The sequence below is a fragment of the Diadema antillarum genome, unplaced genomic scaffold (genome assembly GCF_040938485.1).
Source record: "Diadema antillarum isolate AM-2024a unplaced genomic scaffold, OU_Dant_1.0 scf00000035, whole genome shotgun sequence".
Classification (NCBI taxonomy): domain Eukaryota; kingdom Metazoa; phylum Echinodermata; class Echinoidea; order Diadematoida; family Diadematidae; genus Diadema; species Diadema antillarum.
This window is the reverse complement of record NW_027270924.1, coordinates 1,939,068-1,958,998: the sequence shown is the minus strand read 5'-3', so window position 1 is coordinate 1,958,998 and position 19,931 is coordinate 1,939,068. Positions and strand designations below refer to the sequence as shown.

The 19,931-nt window shown below is 39.3% G+C and overlaps 1 protein-coding gene across 2 annotated transcripts in view; it reads left to right on the top strand.

Moving 5' to 3' along the window:
* The window catches only part of LOC139744147 (protein crumbs-like), a 41,992-nt gene extending 36,151 nt beyond the window's left edge, over positions 1 to 5,841 (top strand). Inside the window, exons 12-13 of one of the 2 annotated variants that reach the window (XM_071654603.1) lie at positions 4,584 to 4,837; positions 5,400 to 5,841. In XM_071654603.1, coding sequence (XP_071510704.1) covers positions 4,584 to 4,837; positions 5,400 to 5,612 — 467 coding nt within the window. In that variant the 3' untranslated portion in view covers positions 5,613 to 5,841. The remainder of the gene's footprint in view (positions 1 to 4,583; positions 4,838 to 5,399) is intronic. The other variant, XM_071654611.1, reaches the window with a different exon arrangement.
* The last annotated feature ends 14,090 nt before the right edge of the window (positions 5,842 to 19,931 follow it).

Here is a 19,931-nt window from a genome sequence, read left to right as displayed (position 1 = left end):
ACAAACAAACAAACAAACAAACAAACAAACAAACAAACAAACAAACAAAAAATTAAAATCAAACTGAACAAATAAGATTTGGAGCATTCATGTACAAAAGTGTTGGAATTATGCTGACAGAAAGATTTACAAGATAAGATGTCTGTCAAAGAGATCAAAAGATTTAATAAAGAAAAAAAAAAAGAAGGACGGACAGACATACCTGAAGAGGTTGATGAATACAGGCAAAGAAAGGCCTGGGTGTTTCTTTCAGAGCGTTGTGATCCATGCATGCCCTGATTCTATTTATTGTCAATTTATTATGTGACAAAGGATTAGAGCTCAGGCATGCATTGTGTTTGCAGGGCAGACGAATCCATCATCCCATTGAAATGTAAGGGTATTTTGCAAAAAAAAAAGGAAAAATTGATGACAATTATATATTTAGGAAATAAACAACAACAAACAAACATAATGCTGAAGTGAATGCTGCGGGTGGTATGTGTGAGTAGAGTTGCAGTGCTGTGGAGTGTTATTTAGCGGCCACAATCATATGCTCTACCATGGTGATATTTTGCCTCAATGTATAGTCGTTTTTATGAGGCTCATACCTGTGCATAGTGAAGTTGTAAAAGTTTTTTGCTGTGGATATAAGGTGAGAGAAAAAATTTTCAGCTTGCTTTTTGTTTGTTTGTTTGCTTGTTTGTTTCTGGCAGTTTTTTTTCTGTGGCAACCTGGGTATGAAGCCTGAAACCTTGGAGTCATTTGTGGAACCTTGTTCTGTTCTTGTGGTGTCCATTGTATGGGTAAAATTATGTACAGTATGTGGAGAGTTATGCTGTATTGGAGACATTTGAGGGTAGTTTTCTGCCCATAGCTACCAGTGGCACCCCTTCATGTGCCATCAGCGGTGCCTAAATCATTGCAGCTCTGTGTTAGTCCCATCAAGCAATGTTCTTGTTGGTCAGTTTCCCTGTCTTTCTGCTTAAATTGAACATTTAAAATGAAAGTTGAATCAAAATTATTGTGGTTCTCTCATTTTGTATTTTTTTGCTGTGTCTTAGATCCTGTCGCCATTTTGGGGCGAGGCAGCAGTGCGGAAAATGCAATGATTAACTGTGCTAGTTTCTAATAATTTGTCTCTCTGTTTGAACACAAGACAAATCAAAACAAGGGAAACAAACGTACAGATAAGCATTGATCCACTTGAAACGTGTTTCAGTTCTACAAAAAATGTTATTTATTTTTTGAAATAATCTGTTACTTCTACGTAAAAATGTCAATTTGAAAATTATCCATTAATTCTACATAGAAATATCAATTTTATTTGTGTATTCTATGTAGACATGTTAATTTTATAGAGAATTATTTTTTCGTTCCAAAGTAGAAATGTCAGTTTTGTGTACATAAGAGAGATATTTGGACCCGTCATGGACTTTGTGCTCTTTTCCAAATACCAATGGTAGACTCATTGCTCTTACAGCTATGTATTTATGACACATAAAAATACCTGTCATGCTAATGTGTATCAGTTGTAGAGCAATACCCCACATACACCTGTAAAAGGCTTCATAGGAAAAAGGTAGGCAGCACAGCTGAGGAATATAGAATACAAGTTGTATGGAAAAAAGTACGGTTGTCTAATTTGTTTGTGTGTTTTGTGTTTTGTTTGTTGTTGTTGTTGTTGTTGTTTTTGCTTTGTTCTGGAGGGGGGAGGGGCTTGAGAGGTTGGGGAAGTTTGAGTGATTTTAGTTTTCATTGTCAATATGAGTCATCGTCAGAGGGTGACTGGAGTTGAAGCACCATGGTATTTGTGAAAATCTGTGAATGCTTGTCTGTACCAGGGTGCCACAGCGCTGTAGAAGAGTGATTTTGTGCCGTTTAAGAGTCTGGTCTGGAAGTATAACACACAAATGTACTGCCCTTATCAAGATTGTGCAGTATTTGAATGGACTGAAAACCCCCAGGCTATAAATTGTCAGGTCAAAGGAGTATCAACACTGAAAGGTCAGTAGCTTGTTCTGCGCCTCTACTGAGGATTTTTGTAAGGAGAGGGAGGCCGGAAGATTTTGTTGGCATAAGGATTGAGAGAGGTGCCGCAACATTGTCATGAAATGTGCCATACATTGTACATCACACCAAGCATGGATCTCCCTGCCCTACAGTGATAAGAGCCACCACAGATGTTTGCTCACGGACTGAAATGGCCACAGTTCCAGAAAAGGGTCAAACTTCTCGGTCAAGTGGGTTAAGAGAAGGCCCATTGAGGATGCACTCAGTATTTTGACCCAGCCATGCTGACCAATGTTTTAATGTCTGTGGCTTGCTTTACAAACTCTTTGCACACAAGAATATATACTACTGCTTGACTCTTCTGTGTTAAAGTGCAAGGGTATGTGTGAATGGCAGTTTTGATTTGTCTGTTTTGTGTGAACATTCATGCCATATTGTACTGCTATTTAGGAGTGATTTGATAAGATGTCTGTCCAAGTACAACTGTATATGGGATCCATGGGATATTGGTTTTCATAGATTTCCAGCCTGAAGGAACTAGTGCTTCAAAAACGATGTAAAGAAATATTTTCCTGCTGTGTGGCATGAATAGTGAGTTACTCCGTGCTTTCATTTGTATGTGTCTATGTGCCAAGCTGAGGTAAATCAAAAGACATTTTTGTGCAACCATGCAAGACAAAGACGCTTCAATTGGGTTACTTCCCAAAGCTGCCACTCATCCTTTATTTTTTTCCCTTTATTTGTTGAGTATAATTTCATGATATGACTCATATCATTGTACCTATTGCAGTGTCCGAAAAGTAGGAAAGTTGTTTTACTCTGGAATAGAATTGAGATGATACAGTGATATTGTAGGTATCTACGGGTTTGAGCAGTAGGATGTATAATGTATGTGTGTGTGTATATGTGTTTCTGTACATGTTTGGGTGGATTTTTTTTTTTGGGGGGGGGGGGGGGTAGGGGGCTGGGGTGGGGTGTTGACCTTGCTGTCATTTTGCCGTAGGCCAAGGTGTTTGGCCATTCTTTGATTAAGTCTGCCTGGGATGTTATTACCTCCCGAGTGCATCACCCATTCAGGATGTAGCACGCTTCCCACCCGGGGGGGCCTCATGGAATCTTATTAGCACAGGACCCACCTGGCTTCTTGTAACAGGCGTGCACATCCCCTCTTTTAAGAAGACCGACTCCCCCCCCCCCCCCTCGTAATATGGTTCCTCAGGTGTGGGCGAGATCTGGTTCACATCTGGGCCAAGGGCGTACGAAAGTTGAAAAGAATGTGCATGCCAGAATCTTGCTGAAGCTGCTGTGATCTTATTTTAGCAACATCTTTATTATTTCAAATTTTCATACAGATTTGACTCTAGTCTCCCTCAAATTGGACCTCAACAGTCTGTACTCTCCTATCATTCAAATATCCATAGCTAAGATGAAGCCTGTGCTTTAATAGTTGACATAAAGTTGAGCGGAGCAAGTTCTGTTGCATATCTTCTCTGCTGTTCTCTGCTTGGTGATAGTCTTAAATCAAGAATGATGTACATATATGTTAACTGTGCAGGTGTGACTGTAATGGGAGCAGCTGAAAGCCAACAGTGCTTGTCAAAAAATGCTTGATAATTGCTACTTGATAGTTTCATGGTCGAGCGTATAATCTCTGGCAGTAATTTGTTCAGTCTTTATCATCAACTTTTATCAACTTTCCATCCGTGCTATTATCAACATTTGATTCTATCATCTTGCCTTGACATTGCAGCTTATGCACAGGGTATTATTTGATGTGCTAACAAGATAAGAGCAGAGAGACATTTTATGTGTCTCTTTTTCCGAGTCAGGGGCCTCAGAATGGCATCACTCACCACAAACAGGTTGTCAATTTTGACATTGAGAGCAAGAACTCATAACTCTCTCTAAGCAACCAGTAACTCTTAGCCTGAACAAAAGAAGAAAAAAGAAAGAAAGAAAGAAAAAGAATAGTTTCTTGTCATTCAACAGATCACGCTGTATGATTTGGGCTACTAATTGTTACTAATTATATCATGTGTGTGTGTGTGTGTGTGTGTCATGTCTAAACCTGTCTCATGTAGATTGTGAACAGCTGCCACTTGCTCTGTCAAAATGTGATAATTGAATAGAGAATGGCATGAGAAAAGAAAGAAGCAGGTGCTGTGTGATTTACAAATTCATGGGAAAGTTGCGAAAGTCAGCAAACTAAACTTATCTGAAGTGATAATACAAATGTACATGTAGTTGTGTTACTGCTTTTTTTTGTGTTAGAGTGCTCACCACATATAAATTACCTTTGATTTTTTATTTGCTGTCTCCAATTGAATGTATCTGCTCAAGGCAAAGTAATGATGTGGTTTTCCCCCCTCTTTGATAGTTTCTTTATTTTTAGTTCTATCATTTGCTGCTGGATGACAAAAATTGCCAAGTGAGTAGGTAGGATTTTTGTGGTATTGACAACTTGACATGGAGTGGTATGGGGCCCAGAAGATGAATTCACATGAATGGAGTTTGTATTAGTTGACACTTGCAAAAAAAGCATGTAACTGTCACATGCTTTTTTTCCTTCACCCCTCCATTGCAATCTCTAGGTTTTCTGGGTAAAAACTGCTCAGTGGACTATCCGGACTGTAACGACACCACGCTCTGTCAGAACGGGGGCACATGTCAAGAGGAGCCGGGCAGCTTTAAGTGCGAGTGCGCCGACGGCTTTATCGGGACGGTGTGCGACGAGATGGACCACTGCTTCAGCGCCCCCTGCCAGAACGGGGGCCAGTGCTCCAACGCTGGCTCGACGTACAAGTGCGATTGCGTCAACGGCTACAGTGGCACGGATTGCACAGAGGTGGGTGCCCCCAGGGTGTGTTCAGGCAGGGGTGTGGGGGTAGAGGGGGATTTGTGAAATTGCATAGATGGAAGAATACAACCAAGCAATGACCTTTGTCCTTACTCTTGAGATTGTTGATATATACATTCTTTCACTGTCTCCCTCAGACCCAAGCAACCCATTTCATTCAAAAATATTGTTCATGATAACCTAGTTTTTAGTAGCATTGGCATCATTTGTTACAGTTTGATTTGATTCTCTATAGTAAGTTGTAAATTTTGTGATGTTGCATACATGATCTTGTACTAGCAATAGTCTGCAAACTTAAACAGTATCAACCAGGCACATTGTGCCATACCCTAGAAGAAGAAGAAGAAGAAGTATGGTCTGCTGGGATTGTTATTTTTGCCATTTCAAGAATCACTTCTATGGTATCCAAATTGAAGGTAAGGACTTTGGCAGTTACAGGTGAACCAGTGTGAAGTGATTACTTTTTTTGAAGAAATAAAGGCTTGCTGTAATGACTTGCTGTGTTACCATGGATTTTGTCTCACTCTCCCGTTTGCCAAAATCGAACCAGGCGCCTATCAACCTGTGGATCATCATCGGCGCGTCCATCGCGGCGGGCGTGATCCTCATCATCATCATCATCCTCATCTCCTGCTTCGTGTGCTCCGTGAGGAAGAAGCGGGCGACGCAGGGCAGCTACAGCCCCAGTCGGCAGGAGATGTCCGGCTCCTTCGTGGAGATGGACAACGTCCTCAAGATGCCCCCCGAGGAGAGACTAATATGAGGGAGGCGAGTGTACTCCGAACAATCTCTGTGGAGACGATTAAATATGCGTGCAGCTCCCATGACGTACTTCCTGCAGCGTACAGAGGCGTCCCTGCGAGCGGACTTAACGCTATACGCTGTCACTAGCTCTAGGACGTGCTGTTGTATTTCGCAGATTTTTTTGTGCATTCCAGTTTGTGCGAGCTACCAAAAGAAATATAACGATACAAGACAAGACCCAAAGACGGAATAGAGGTATGAGAGTAATTTTGCATTTGCAATCTTTTAGGAGCACTATGTGAAATGTACGCCAGATGGATTAACATATGAGTATACACAGGAGGTGATGTTTTATAAACACTTTTGACAAATGTGTAATATTTGCATTGGATGCCAGTGTGTTCAGGTATGCACATCGCAGGTGCAGCATCGCAAGAACCATAGTACTAGGATTGGCTGCGCCAAAAGTTGTTTTCCTTCGTGCAGGCTCCGCCTCACAGTGTTTATATGGGAATGGTGATAATGTTTTTTAATAGGACATACCACAACTGAGTGAGGTGGGATGATCTGTAGTTGCCGTGGAGACCGCGGATGCAGAGGATAAGCATGTGTGCAGCTAAGCACCATGGCCCGAGGACTGCTCCCTTGCTAGTCCTCACTTGCGGCGAAACTCCCCCCCCCCCCCCCCCACGTTTGATCCGAGGAAAGCCCGCCCTCTGTGGCCGAGATGGCAGTGGGAGAGAAGCCAAGATATCCGAAACTCTGGACCACTTTTAGTGTCCTGATTTCGACGTCTATGGATCTGATATGATGTGATGTGTTAGACTGCAGCTGCTCTGTGTAGATATTCAGTGATGCCATAAACAGCAAGCATTCCTGATATTCACTTCAAATCAGTGAATTTGGGTATTCAATTCTTCTCAAGATAAAAAAAATCAGAAAAGACGTAGTGGCGCCATCAAAACTTACAACTCTGTGTGAAGATTACTTGTAAATGCCACTGTGTCACCACACCTTTGCCTTAGTAAATTTGACTGTGTGGGAAGTGAGTATCAAGTTTGATAACAGTGGTTGATTATTCATTTCATCAACCTGAACATATAAATTTTGATTATAGATTTTACTGAGATCGATTTTCTTCTTGTCACCAGCTGGTCATTTCATCTGCTATGTTGGTGTAAAATGTTTATAACAACAGGGCCATGTTTTATTTCGGTGAAGAGTTATAATCAATTATATAGTTGACTTCTATCATAAGTCTATGGCAGCCTGTGTGGTAAAGGAAATGTATAATTGATTATATCTTTTGATAAAACAGAGCCCAGATTTCTCGTTTTGAAGAGAATTGATAGAAGGATTTTGTTCTATGAAAGATATAGTGAGACTTATGATGTATTCAATAGTACTTTGCCCAAGAATTTATGAAATTCCTTGATTCATCTGGATTTGATTTTCATCATATGTGAAGGATGATGAAGAAGCTCTAGATTTTGTGGCTGGATTACATGCTTTGGTTTCTCGCGTGATCAGCTGCCATGTTATCACCTTGTTTTGATATACTATTTCCTTCTTCACCAAAGTATGAATAGTAGAACTGTGCCTATTGCTACACAATAGAGAGAAAGAAAGAGAGAGAGAGAGAGAGAGAGAGGGAGAGAGTGTGAGAGAGAGAAAAATATATTTGTGTGTTAAAGCACATATTGTTCATACGCAGTGGTATCTAGAATGTTGTTCACATCCTGTTTCATAGACAAATTCAGATATTTTAGTATTCAAAAGATGCCATTCCATTCCACTGTGTGTGCACACTAGGCTTCTTGTAGATGACTACCGTAAAGTTCCGTGTATAAGACGCACCCGTGTATAAGACGCACCCCTAATTTCGGACCTAGAATTAAAAAAAAAAAAAAAAACACGAAAATGTCCCCGCAAATATTGCGTGTGTCATACATATTATTTCAGCTCAAAATTTCCCTAGAATGCAGCATGTATTTGCTTTATTTTTCGTTTCCTTTTATATTTTCTTTTAACGGTATTCATCGGACATCAACAAAATATGGAAGACGCAAAATGCGAGACTTGTCTCGGTACTCACTTGCTATTGTTTCGCCTTTCAATCGTGGTACATGTGTCATGCATATCGTACTCATGAGTGTACGGTACGATCTTTGCTGTCATACATAGCAGAGGGTGTCTCGCATATTGACACATGTCAGACTGGAAGGTTCATTACGAAAAATAAGAAAAACATCAACAAGTGTAGCAGAGGGATCATACGGCAAGACGTACGGTGCGTACGGTAATTACACTCATGCACTGTTACCAGTAACATGTGTGTCTCTTGTACCATGCTTGTATGCACAGTGCTAGCCTTTTGCAAAAGGCAGCTCGCTATAATTTCAGCACACGCACACAGAGAGCAATGGACTTGCACACACAGCGCGCAACGGGCAAGCGCGCTTCGATCCGATCGCTGTGTGCACGCGAGTCCATTGCAAAAGCCTCTCTGCAGCTGCTGCCTTTGCCAAAGGCTTGCTAGCTAGCTACTAGCTACAGTGTAGCTATGCTATCCTAGCTGGCCTCGCACTCGTGAAATGAAGAGCAAACGAACGACATGGATATGCATGCATGCTTCACACATCGTTCATATATTTACGGTGACATAGTGTCGATCCTACTCCGTATTTTACAGCTTTTGTCTATGGCCATATTGATACTAGTACATTGATAAGTTTTACGGTATCGGTAATTTAGTAATGATACCTGTACATCGCGTATTCCAGCTACTAGGTTGGCTGTTGGTGGCTTGGTAGACTGACATTGGTAGCATACAGCAGTGCTGTTACAGCTGTTGTCTATGGCCAGATTGATACATCGTTACTGCACAAGGACGATGTAAGTTTATCTCGTATTTGCAGCTTTTGTGTGCGTCCAGATTGAAAGATCGCTCTTTTATCCATAAGTTTTAGTGACTGCTTACCTTCCAAACGTCGATGGGCATACATGGCCCCAAATTGGCCTTATAAAATTGGGTGTACATGATGGATTTTTTTCCGTGATTCGACTGTACCCGTGTATACGACGCACCCCCGATTTTCAACGTTTTCCGACGAAAAAATAGTGCGTCTTATACACGGAACTTTACGGTATATGAAAATGAGAAGCATGTATACTTTTCTATGGCTGGTTAGTGTATCATAGTGAATCTTCTGTATTCTTATTACGAGAGTATTCCATACAATAGGCCATGTCAATGTCATTTCCAATACTCTGAGGTTTGTATTTCAACTATAAGCCAATTCACAGGTAGTACTTTGTCTCAAAGGACCCCTGCACCACAGACTTTCAAGTAACATAGAAAGGTCTTGTTATGAAGCATCTTTGTAAGCATTGTAAATGAAATGCATCTAGAGAGCTTTTGTTCGACATTGTAGATGAATTAGTTTCACCTGCAAATTCCGAGTGTGAAACACAGACATTCTATAGAGAGATAGAGCTTGCCTGAGGATTCTTTCCATTTTTGAAGTCAGTGGGAAATTCACAGACATTCTCATTTGACCTTTGTTCTGCACATGCACAAATCACATCTTGTTAGCTGGCTTATTTCATTATTAACTCATCATGGTAAGTTTTTCTCCATCCAGAGAGGCTTGGACTTCCCAGACTGTCATCCTCTGAAAGAATATTTCATTTCACTTATTTGGATAGGAAAATTAAAGGATGATAAACAATATAAAAAAAAAGAAGAAAGAAAAGAAAATTAAAGGAAAAAGGAACCAAAAGAGCTGAAATATGTCCGTCCCATCTATTTATGTCTAACCTTCCGGTGCATGACCTTATTTCCATTCTGAAAATAGATTTTAGTGATTGGGGAAAACCATATAATGTTTCAATGCAAGAACTGATAAACATTATGTTCTTTTTTTCTTAATGTTTAAGTAATGTCCTCATCAAATAGAAAAAAATAATCTTTTCAATGATACTTTACTCTTTACATGGCAAGAAAAAGTTTTGAAGATATCATTAACATTATCAAATATATATTTTGGATCATTTTCTTTGTTTTTAACCTGCTTCAATCTCAAATACCTCAAGTTAAGAGAAATGGGTTTTTGCATTTGAACTCTTCATGTATTCCAACTTGCGATTTTGTGATAGATAGTCTTTCATCCAGCCACACATGGTACTGTATGTAGTCCATCCTCTACTCCTCCAGATAATAATCTTGCATAAAATGTGCTAAAGATTGAGATTTTGTTTTTCCTTCTGTGTGAGTTTGATGCCAAAATGACAGGAAATACGTGTAGTCAATGTCATTGCCAGCTAGACATGTATGCAGCTGAAGAAAAAGGAAACCATTTCAGCCAATAACCATTCTTACCTTTGGCAAGAGAATGGAAGTGTGTTGACCTGGGGTCAGAGGTCAACTGGTTTGGTGAGAGATTTTGCATAGTAATGCTGTAGTTGCATATTCATGCTGTTGCATATTCATGCTGTTGCATATTCATGCTGTTGCATATTATCCATGTTGTTTGTACAAGTAGCAGGTGGTTGGGATTGAAGAATGTTGGCAGTAGTGTACGTATGTTGGTGCTGACTGTACTTGTCAAATAATGATCGATGCAATGATTATACATGTATCATCGCTTGTATAACCGGTAAAAGAAGTGATTACTTGGTATATGCCCACCAGCACATATAAAGTAAGCACATGGAAGACTAGATACACTGATATTACAGACTGTGCTGTTATCACGATTGATTGTACATGCTAGTTTAGACTTGATGGGTTTCCCCATATGGTAATGGCCTTGAATATGTACGGATGGAATTGCTCAGAAATACTTGTGAGTCACTTGCACTTTTGGGGTAACAGGTTGCTCGCTGTTTGCAGATTAGATGAGGCATTTGCTCTCAGCCAATCAGATGCAAAGATTTCAGTAGCTTATAACAGTTGTCAGTGACTGACAAGTTTCATGAGACACTGCCCAGATGAAGATTTGATTTGAAGTTTCCTTGTCTCTTGTGGTAGTACAACTCAGACTTTTTTTTGGATTTGTTTTCCATTGTACTCAGAGAAGCAAAATAGCTTGCATCATCGACATTCAGGTTTTGTTTGAAGTTGCAATAATATTGTTTTGCTGTGTCCTCATGCAGGCATGAATGAGTTTACATGTGCAGTGTCCGTAGTTTAATCAACAATATGCAGGCTGTTGACAAAAATGGCATATGGGGTTTGCAGATGCTTGAGGCTGTCCATTACCAGAAAGTTTCCTATTTTGATTGTTTGTTACTCTGCATCAAAGAAAAATGAAAAGAGAAGAAAGAGAGACTGAAGGTGGAAATTAGGGGCCAGAATGAGTTTGTACTCCAATCTAGCAAAACTCCTCTCTTGTCTTGTTGCTGCTAGGAAAGCACGCGAGAAAGCATTTTTACCAGTGATTGCCTTTAAAAATTGTAACTGTCACAACTTTCTGCCATCGATTCACAGAAAAAAACTGAAATAATGCACGCTTGTTGGACATCCAGTACTCTACGCACTTGGCATAGTGAGCCGGGAGTTCGAGTTCCTCGTATTCCACGAGAATCGAAACCGACCCCTGTAGTGTCTTCTTCGATCACCAGCGATATCCTGCTGTGTATCATCACAGTTTTGTAGGCACTGGTTGGAAAGGATTGAATTGTGGAGACAAACTCTTTTGTAGTTTGTGTGTTAAGCACATTAAACTGTTCTGAAGCCATTTGAAATCAGTTTATGTACTTGAAGTGCCTTTGTTGTTTAATGCCTCTGTAAAGATGGAAGCAGGGAGAGCCTTAGATCTATTTTGATTTATTGTTAACTCAGTAGAAGGATGTTAGGCTGTCAGAGCAAGATTAGAAATCAATTATTTTTAATAGTTTTTTTTTATGGTGATCTCATCTCGTTTGTATCCATGTTGGCCATTTGTGCATGTATGCACGCTTCTACAACTCTTCATGAAAAATGTGGGAATGATGTATGTATTGTTATGGTTACTGGTAGCAAATCTATGTGGTACATGCACATCTGTGCCAAAACTCCCAATTTGTATAGCAGTCAGATTATGCTACAAAGGTGGCACCTAAAATTCATAGCATAAATACGACTGCAAAATTTCGCAGTAGCCTTACGTGAAACACATGGATTTCCGTTGTTCCTTGTTAAAATCATTTTGTAGCTTGCTTTGTGTGTGCTGGGTTGTTTGAGTATTGGTAGCCCCCTTGATGAAAAAAATTGCATTTATGTATTTTGAATATTACCTTATGTCAAGTCTTAAATTTGCTGACCTGTTGTGACAGTTACCAAATAATTTCTAACATGTGTAGATGAATTATCCTCATAGAAGTGATTTTGTTATGTTTATCCTATGTTTTATAGGTGTAACCAGCTGAAGCCCAGAGCTGTATGAGTTCATGCAGACTACATGTCATTGAAAACTGTATTTTAAGTGCCTTTGATAAGTCAAGGTGACAACAAAATTGTGTCAGTACCAACATTTAGTCTCCAGCGTAAAGTCAGGTTTAAACAGGCTTTTTGTTTGTTTGCTTGCTTGTTTGTTAGTGTGTGTTTTTGATATAAACATGGGATATTTGCGCCAGCCTAGTATTCCAAATTCTTATCACTCTATCATTATTATTATTTTTCTGTAGGTTCAGGTCACATTGTTCTGTATACCAAGGCACTGGTACTTATTTTGCGTCTGACATGAGTGAATGCGTTTGTTGGTAGACATAGGTGCTACACTAGTGCTGTCTGATTTTTAATACTTGCCATAGTTCTTGCTACGCAGAGCAAAAAGCCACCATGATCGCTAGGATTTTGGTGTTCGACGACGTCTTCACAGTGTTTTCCCGAAAGTTCCAGCTTATTGTCGTGACTGTTTCTCGCGGTTCGTGAGAAATACGTCCCATCGTTCGCCCAAGGAATATTACAATGTGATTTTGCCAATTCATCAAAACTTGTAAATAGATATCTCGTATTGTATAAAGCACAAATATGAAATACTAATACTTCTATCCTCAATGTGTATGATACGTTTCGGCATATTTATTACCTGTGTTACTGTTACGGTTGTACGGTAGAAGGAACTTGGGTGAATATACGTCATAAGAGAATGTGAGAAAGATGATATTCTTTTTTAAGATGCAAAACTATGAATTTCAGGCATGATCAGAGACCGATGTATAGTCCATGTGAGTTTGGATCTCCAAAGAAAATACCGGTATGTCTTCTTGATTAAATGAAATACACATGTATGTGTGTCCTGTTGGCGTTCATAGCAATGTACATGTATTTTGTTCCAGCTTTGACGAAAAAAATGTGTATTCTGCGTGTGAACAGCTTGAGAATGTATTCAGAAGCTTCTTTTTTTTTAAAATAAATGTAAAATCCCCTGCATTACTGTACCGCAGTCCGAAATCTAAAATCTGCTATTAAATGAATGCATCAGTCTAAAGCATGATCCAGCTGATATTGAGCCAAAGATTTCATTGTTTTCTTATGATGCGCTTCGAACAGATACAACTGTCAGTATAAGGTCAACTGTCAGTCAACCAAATAAATGCAGCTTAATTTGAGCATGTTTTGAATTAATTGCAGGAGATTGGTTATCATTCTAATCATCCTTTGGGTTGTACAGAGAGAACATAATCAATGTATATGAAATTTGTGGACACTGAAGCACAGAAAATTAGGCATATTCATTTAAGTCCACATGCACAGGACTGTTGAAAATCTCTTGAGTTCATGCAAATGTTTTGAGTCAACAAATTTAAAAAGAAAGAGAAATAACAAGGTAACTACTGGATTTTTTCATTGCGTCAACAAAGGCAATTTTCCAACTTATGTGATGTTGAATTTTACGTGAGGTTTATTGTAATGTGAAAACAAGGATGAATTGGACTTTCTCTGGCCCATCCTAAGTAATTTGTTTGATTTCACCATCAATATCTTTAAGACTTTGGAAGAGGGAAAGAACAGTTCCAAATAAAAGAGGATTTTTTTTGGTTTTGTTTTCGTACTGTGATGTACTGGTTTTTGTTTCATTGAATTGCTGTCATTGTGGACAAATGTAATTGAAATCGAAGCAAGTGTCCCTTTTATTTTTTTAGCTGTTTTGAAACAGAAATGCTTTACATTGGAAGTTAAGTTTGGAATCAAGCGTACACTGTGATAATGTTCTTGCTGTGTACCATGCCTTATAAGACTACAGACTACATGGTAAATGTTCATTGAATCAGTCCAAAAGCATTGCTGCTCCGGGAAAGAAAAACAGAAAACAGACAGCATGTGTAGTGTTCAAAATGTCAGCACTGATTGGAATTCCATCGCAGCATTCTCATACTTAATTGCATCCACAAATTCACATTTTTTTCTCTTTCTTTCCTGTTTATACAATATATGTGTAATAGCTGTGCCTACAATCAGTACTGAAAAGATTGTAAGAATGCCTTTTTTTATGTCGTGTGTATCATTATACAGGTTTGGAGACCACAAACTTGATAATAAGCTTTTAATTGCGTTTCCCCACCCCCCCCCCCCCAAGAAAATTGCACATATGACATCATCAAGTGCCATTTTTGATGAATTGAAATGAAGCATGTATTTCAAGCATCTCATGTATGAAGAAAAACAAAAATGTGGTTCATTCTTGTTATGTTATTTTCACCTCATGTATGCCAGGAAGGAAACGGGAAGAAGATAGAACAAAGAAAAACTCATTGTAGCATCCGTTTAGCATCTGTTTTGCAATAATTTTGTGTGAGATGCTTTGTCATTTCTCCCCTCTTCTTTCTCTCCATCTTTATCTTGTTCTTCTTTTCTTCTTCCTCCCCTTGGACATCTTCTTTTTCATCTTCTTTCTCCTTCGTTTCCTCCTCCTTCTCTTTGTCTTTGTCTTCTTCTTCTTCTTCTTCTTCTTCTTCTTCTTCTTCTTCTTCTTCTTCCTCTTCTTCTTTCCTGTTCCCCTCCTTTTCTTATTCCTTCTTTTTCCCCCTTACACATTTTCGTATGCCACCACATGAGGGGTCACCCACCATTCCTGATGCACTGTTGTGAAAGAACTTTGTGCTCGAAAGCACGTGGTGTATGAAGTGCATATCCATCCACTCATAAAGCAGTGAAACATGGCATCATCTGGCTACAAGTATTTCAAACAACAACCCTTGACTGAACTCTCATAGCTGTTTGTCTAAAGCAGCATTTGAGCCGAACATATCCAATCTGTCTCCTGAGAGAATTTTATATTTCATTTATACTTGTACAAAACTATGTACTCCAGGGATTTGACTCTTTCTGTGTATTTTCTTGTATGGTATAGGTGTAAACTGTTTTTCCCCCTGTATTATTGTCATTTGTCACACTGTACATGTACTTTTATTCTCCATATATTGGTCACAATTTCAGTGCTGTATTCTAAAGTATATTTATATGGCCATTCTGGTGGTATGATTGTTTGTATTCAGAAGATTGTATTTCCTAGAAGATATTTTGTACATAATAATAATTCTGTGAATAAAGAAATAGTTGATTCATTTACAGAAGGAAAACCAGCAACAAATATATTATCATGCTTGAATTCTAAGACACCTAAAGATGACAATAACGAGTGTGTACATGTTGAAGAGATGGAAGTATGGAAGTTTGTTTGCATAGGGTTTGTACGATTGTTGGAAGATAAACCTAGTTAGAGCTTTGTTGGCAAGGTAAATTTGAGTGTGTGTGTGTGTGTGTGTGTGTGTGTGTGTGTGTATGTATGCATGTACTGTATTTACTATTGTATGCCTGTGTGGGTGTGTGTTGACTGTATGGCATATTTGATAAAATTGATTTTGAAATGGCTGACATATCAATAAACAAGAAAAACAAAGCAATCCTAATCCTTTAAATGGGATTGCTTTGTTTTGGATATTTCAGCCCTTTTAAAATGCAATTTTCATCAAATAAGCTTTGAATGCCTCTTGAGTGTTAGAATTACATGCTCTTTCATATTTCATAAGAGGTTTCTCATTGAAAGGAAGAAAGGAAGAAACTCGCACCTGAGGTTTCTCATCATATCAAAGAATTATCATTAAAAAAACGTTGGAAACCTGAAGCCCCCATCTCAACCATAACTGTACCATCCCTGTAAACCTTCAATACGATCTGATTTACAAAAAAAGGGAATCACCTTTAATACAGAGACGTTGTAAATTAAATGATGTGAAGGAGCTTTCAATGTCGTATCAGTTTCTACCAGTGATCTACAACCCGTTTTATGACTGGGCAGTGGTGGAAGATTGGCTGACTGACTTTGATGGGCAAATTAGCTGACGGGTGCCATTAGTGGTTTTTAGTCTACCATTGTGGGCAGTGCATGGAGATCAATTCTATCGGACTGCCCATGTTTCCCCCCATGCTACCTAATACATGTACTTTGAGCTTCTCTCAACAAGAGTCTGGCGAAGTATCGTGACCCAGTCTATATTGTACCACAGGGCCCGAGGGGCTTCTGAAGAAAAACAAAACACACACACACACACACACAAATGAAGCTACAGAGGTACCGAAAAGAATATCAAAGTTAATGGTGACAATGACTTCTCAGTAATCTCTTTCTGTTACCATAGCGACAAATGAGACCAAAGCCTGTGCGTGCTAGCAATGTGTCGGCATCGAGGCAATGTTTATTTCACGTGAAATTCTTCAAGTTTGCAATCAAGAACCGACCGCTGAGCAAACGCTACTACATTTGTTCAATCAGGGATATTTCGACATACACAGAATTTGATTCACAGCGTTGGGACTACACAGCGTTGGGGAGAAATGAGGTGATACGATTGCAATCTGCCATAACATGAAATCATGATTATTTGGAATGGACACATAGAAAATTAAAACACAACTACACAATAATATTCTTGCCATTTCATTGACTACAGTACATTTGATTAACATTCTGGCAAATTTATGGATCTAAAGAGCTGGCTTCTCCGCAAACACAAGTATCCTGTCACAGAAATTGATTCACTCCAATAGGCTCATTTCAAGAAGTTCTAAAGATCACAGCTGATACTTGTCATATGTTTGACAGTTGGTGTACATGTCTCTGTGCATCATACCTGCCCATCAGTCTTGCATGAAGACTAGCTACTTCAAATAATTTACAAAGGTACAACACATGTATATTCCACAGACAGGTAATATGTGTAGCTGGTGAGGTACAGAGGTTATACATGTATACCCGGTAATAAATTCACTACTCAGACACAGCCTCTCCTGAGCCCACATGAATTAAACTTCTTGATAAAAGGCATGTGGTAGGGTAAAGGTTATCATCGCAACTTGGGAGCTTAACCCTCTGTTATACCACAAACCCGATGCATCCTGTAATTAGCCTTTGGAAATTGAGAGACAATTGGTTTATAGACCCTTTTCATTATACATGTATAATTACATCACCGTGGTAAAATCATATGATGATTATTACCTCCGCCAAGGGGGGAGGTTATGTTTTCGTTACCGTTGGTTTGTTTGTTTAGTTCGTTCGTTCGTTAGTTTGTCCGTGTGCAAAATAACTCAAAAAGTAGTTAACGGATTGGGATGAAAATTGCAGGAAAGGTTGAGAATGACACGAGTAACAAATGATAACTTTTGGTAGTGATCCGAGAATTTTGGGGGAATTTATGAAGGATTTTGATATTTTGGCAGGTAGGGTTAATGAACTTGGGAGTTCAGGCTGCGCGTACTTGAGGTTTGCATGCGCGCACTAAAGTGCGTACTCTAGTTTCTGCTAGGGCGAGGCGCGCCGCGCAGCTGAGGGTTTATGACGTAACAAAGGCTTCTATATATTGGGAAATCGGGCGACTCTCGGCACACAATAACTACGTATGGGTGGAAATCACTATAGCTATGGAAGAACTATTGAAAACAAGATCAGTGGGACGGTGGAAATGAGCTGCATACTTGGCGGAGGTCTGCGCTCTCAGAGTGCTTCTCTAGTTTGAGCTGTGTCGAGTGCACAAATTATGAATAACTTAGACGAATAAATGTGATGAGTGTCAAAATTAACGCACTACATGAATTTGTACAAGCATTTTATCAAGAATAATATATGCTACAACTGTGTGACAATGCATAAAATTTTCACATGCTTTTCAGTCGTAGACACAGGTCTGCCAACATTCCCACATCCAAATTAGGGAGATTCCATACAGCAATCAGGGAGATGTGTGTGTGTGTTACAAGCATTTCAATGGGGCAAAAAAATAATTCCCAAATCAGGGAGATTTTAATATTCTCTAATTCAAACATGTACAGATTTTGACATTTCCATGAAGACTCCTGCAGAATCAGGGAGACTTGGCAGCTCTGTAGACAGGATTACTCTGACTGAAAAGTGTATTTCAGATTGATTTTCTGGTCTTTTTCCCCCCTTAAATTTAAGAAGTGTAATCTTGCCTGCAATCACATACTCCTACTTTTAAGTGATTGACATACCAGGTACCTTGAACAATGTATCATTCAACATAAATACTGAAGTTCACACAAGATTTGCGTACAAAAAAAGTATAGTAAAATAAAAAGTAAATGAAGGAACATACAATTTAAACACATACTTTAACTCAACAATTTCTCAACATATATTCCAGTTAACTAAACACTCCCTGCATTATCCAAGAATTTAACAATAAATTGGGTATAGGCCCTACTGCAGTATAAATGTACAACAGATCCCTGGATTAATATGACCATGTACATGCTCACCTACAAATAATTTGTGCATGTTCATGGAACATACAATATTCTACTTTCAATCTCTTGAAGAGAGATTGATACAACAAATGTTTCGGTGAAAAACAGAGCGTGATTCTTAAATATTGTTTCATTTTTGCTCGATCCCTGCACTGTATGTATTGAAAATCTATGCTACAAAGTATCTACATAAAATGCACATGCGCAATGTGTTAAATCAACACAATTTGCAAAAGCTATAATGGGGAATGCCACTGCCTGTGAAATAGTATTGTGGTATGATGGATGCCCAGGACACAAAATGCCAATATCAAAGGTACTTTCATGTGCCGAGCATAAAAAAATAATTGTATCCCAATCTAAACAAGACGGGCAGTTTTACTCGAGGAGCGCAAACACTGCCGCTCCAATCATAACAAGGGTCTTGACATGAACAGAAGACTACCAAATCAAAAACTTTCTAACAAGTGCTCTGATGTAGTAATATGAGTAATGATTTGAAACATGCCAAACAACAACTACTACTACTGCTACCACTACAACTACTGCTAAGCCGAGGGTAGGCAATTGGTTTAGCCCATGACATCTTGAGTCCTGATGGATGTAAAGTACTTGTAGCACCCCTGGACAATAGCCTATTGACATGGCCTTCACGCTATATAATGGCTATAACAGGTGAACGAAGAGAGCCCAGTCGAGTACAACAGTGTGAGGGCCTTTTGTGATCTGCTTCACTCATTATTATTCACAACACATATGAACCCTACTGAATAGTCATATTAACGGATTCCGGTGGACCAATGGAATGGCGCGCTCCCCACATCCTTCATCTTGGCATTGTCCGGCATGTTCACATGCATCACTGACCACCAGTGGAGGTCTGTGGCATTCATTTGCTGTATGCAAATCAGGCTCAAGCAGACAGACATGCAGATTTATCAACTTTTGCTCCCAAAATCAGGGAGCAGAAGTTGGTAATTCAGAGGGCTAACAAACGGATGCGAAGCAGGTCTCAAAAGGTCCTCGCGCAACCCCACTCGGCTGGGCTCTCTTCACCATACAGCGAGAGTGCCTTGACAAAAGGCTACTCTGGACTGGTCATTCTGACATGGCTTTTAATCATTCATTCATTTATTTTTGCTAACATACTCTGCAGTGTTGCTCATACACGAGGATCTTTATCAGACTGAATCAAACAATTTCTATCAAATGCTTCCAGATATGCACATACTATGTACCTGTAGCCATCTAAATGCTAATTGGCAGAAGAGTTTGAGGTTTTTATCGGAGAAGAGCTTAGAAGTGAAGAAGTAACTTTACTCTCTACCTGGGTTGAAATCATGATGTCGCTGGAATACAAACAAACCGACACTGTCCAAGATGCACCAACAAGTGTACACCATCATTATTCCCAGCAATATGAATGTCTTGTCTTGCGTTGAATCCAAGCTTTCAGTACATACCCAACAGTCGTCAAAGCGAGAGGCAAGAATGTCAAATTCGTGGTCACTTCTCCTACAACCATCGCTTTTAATCAACATGCTATACATACGGATGGCATTGCGGAAGAAAACAATGTCTAGATAT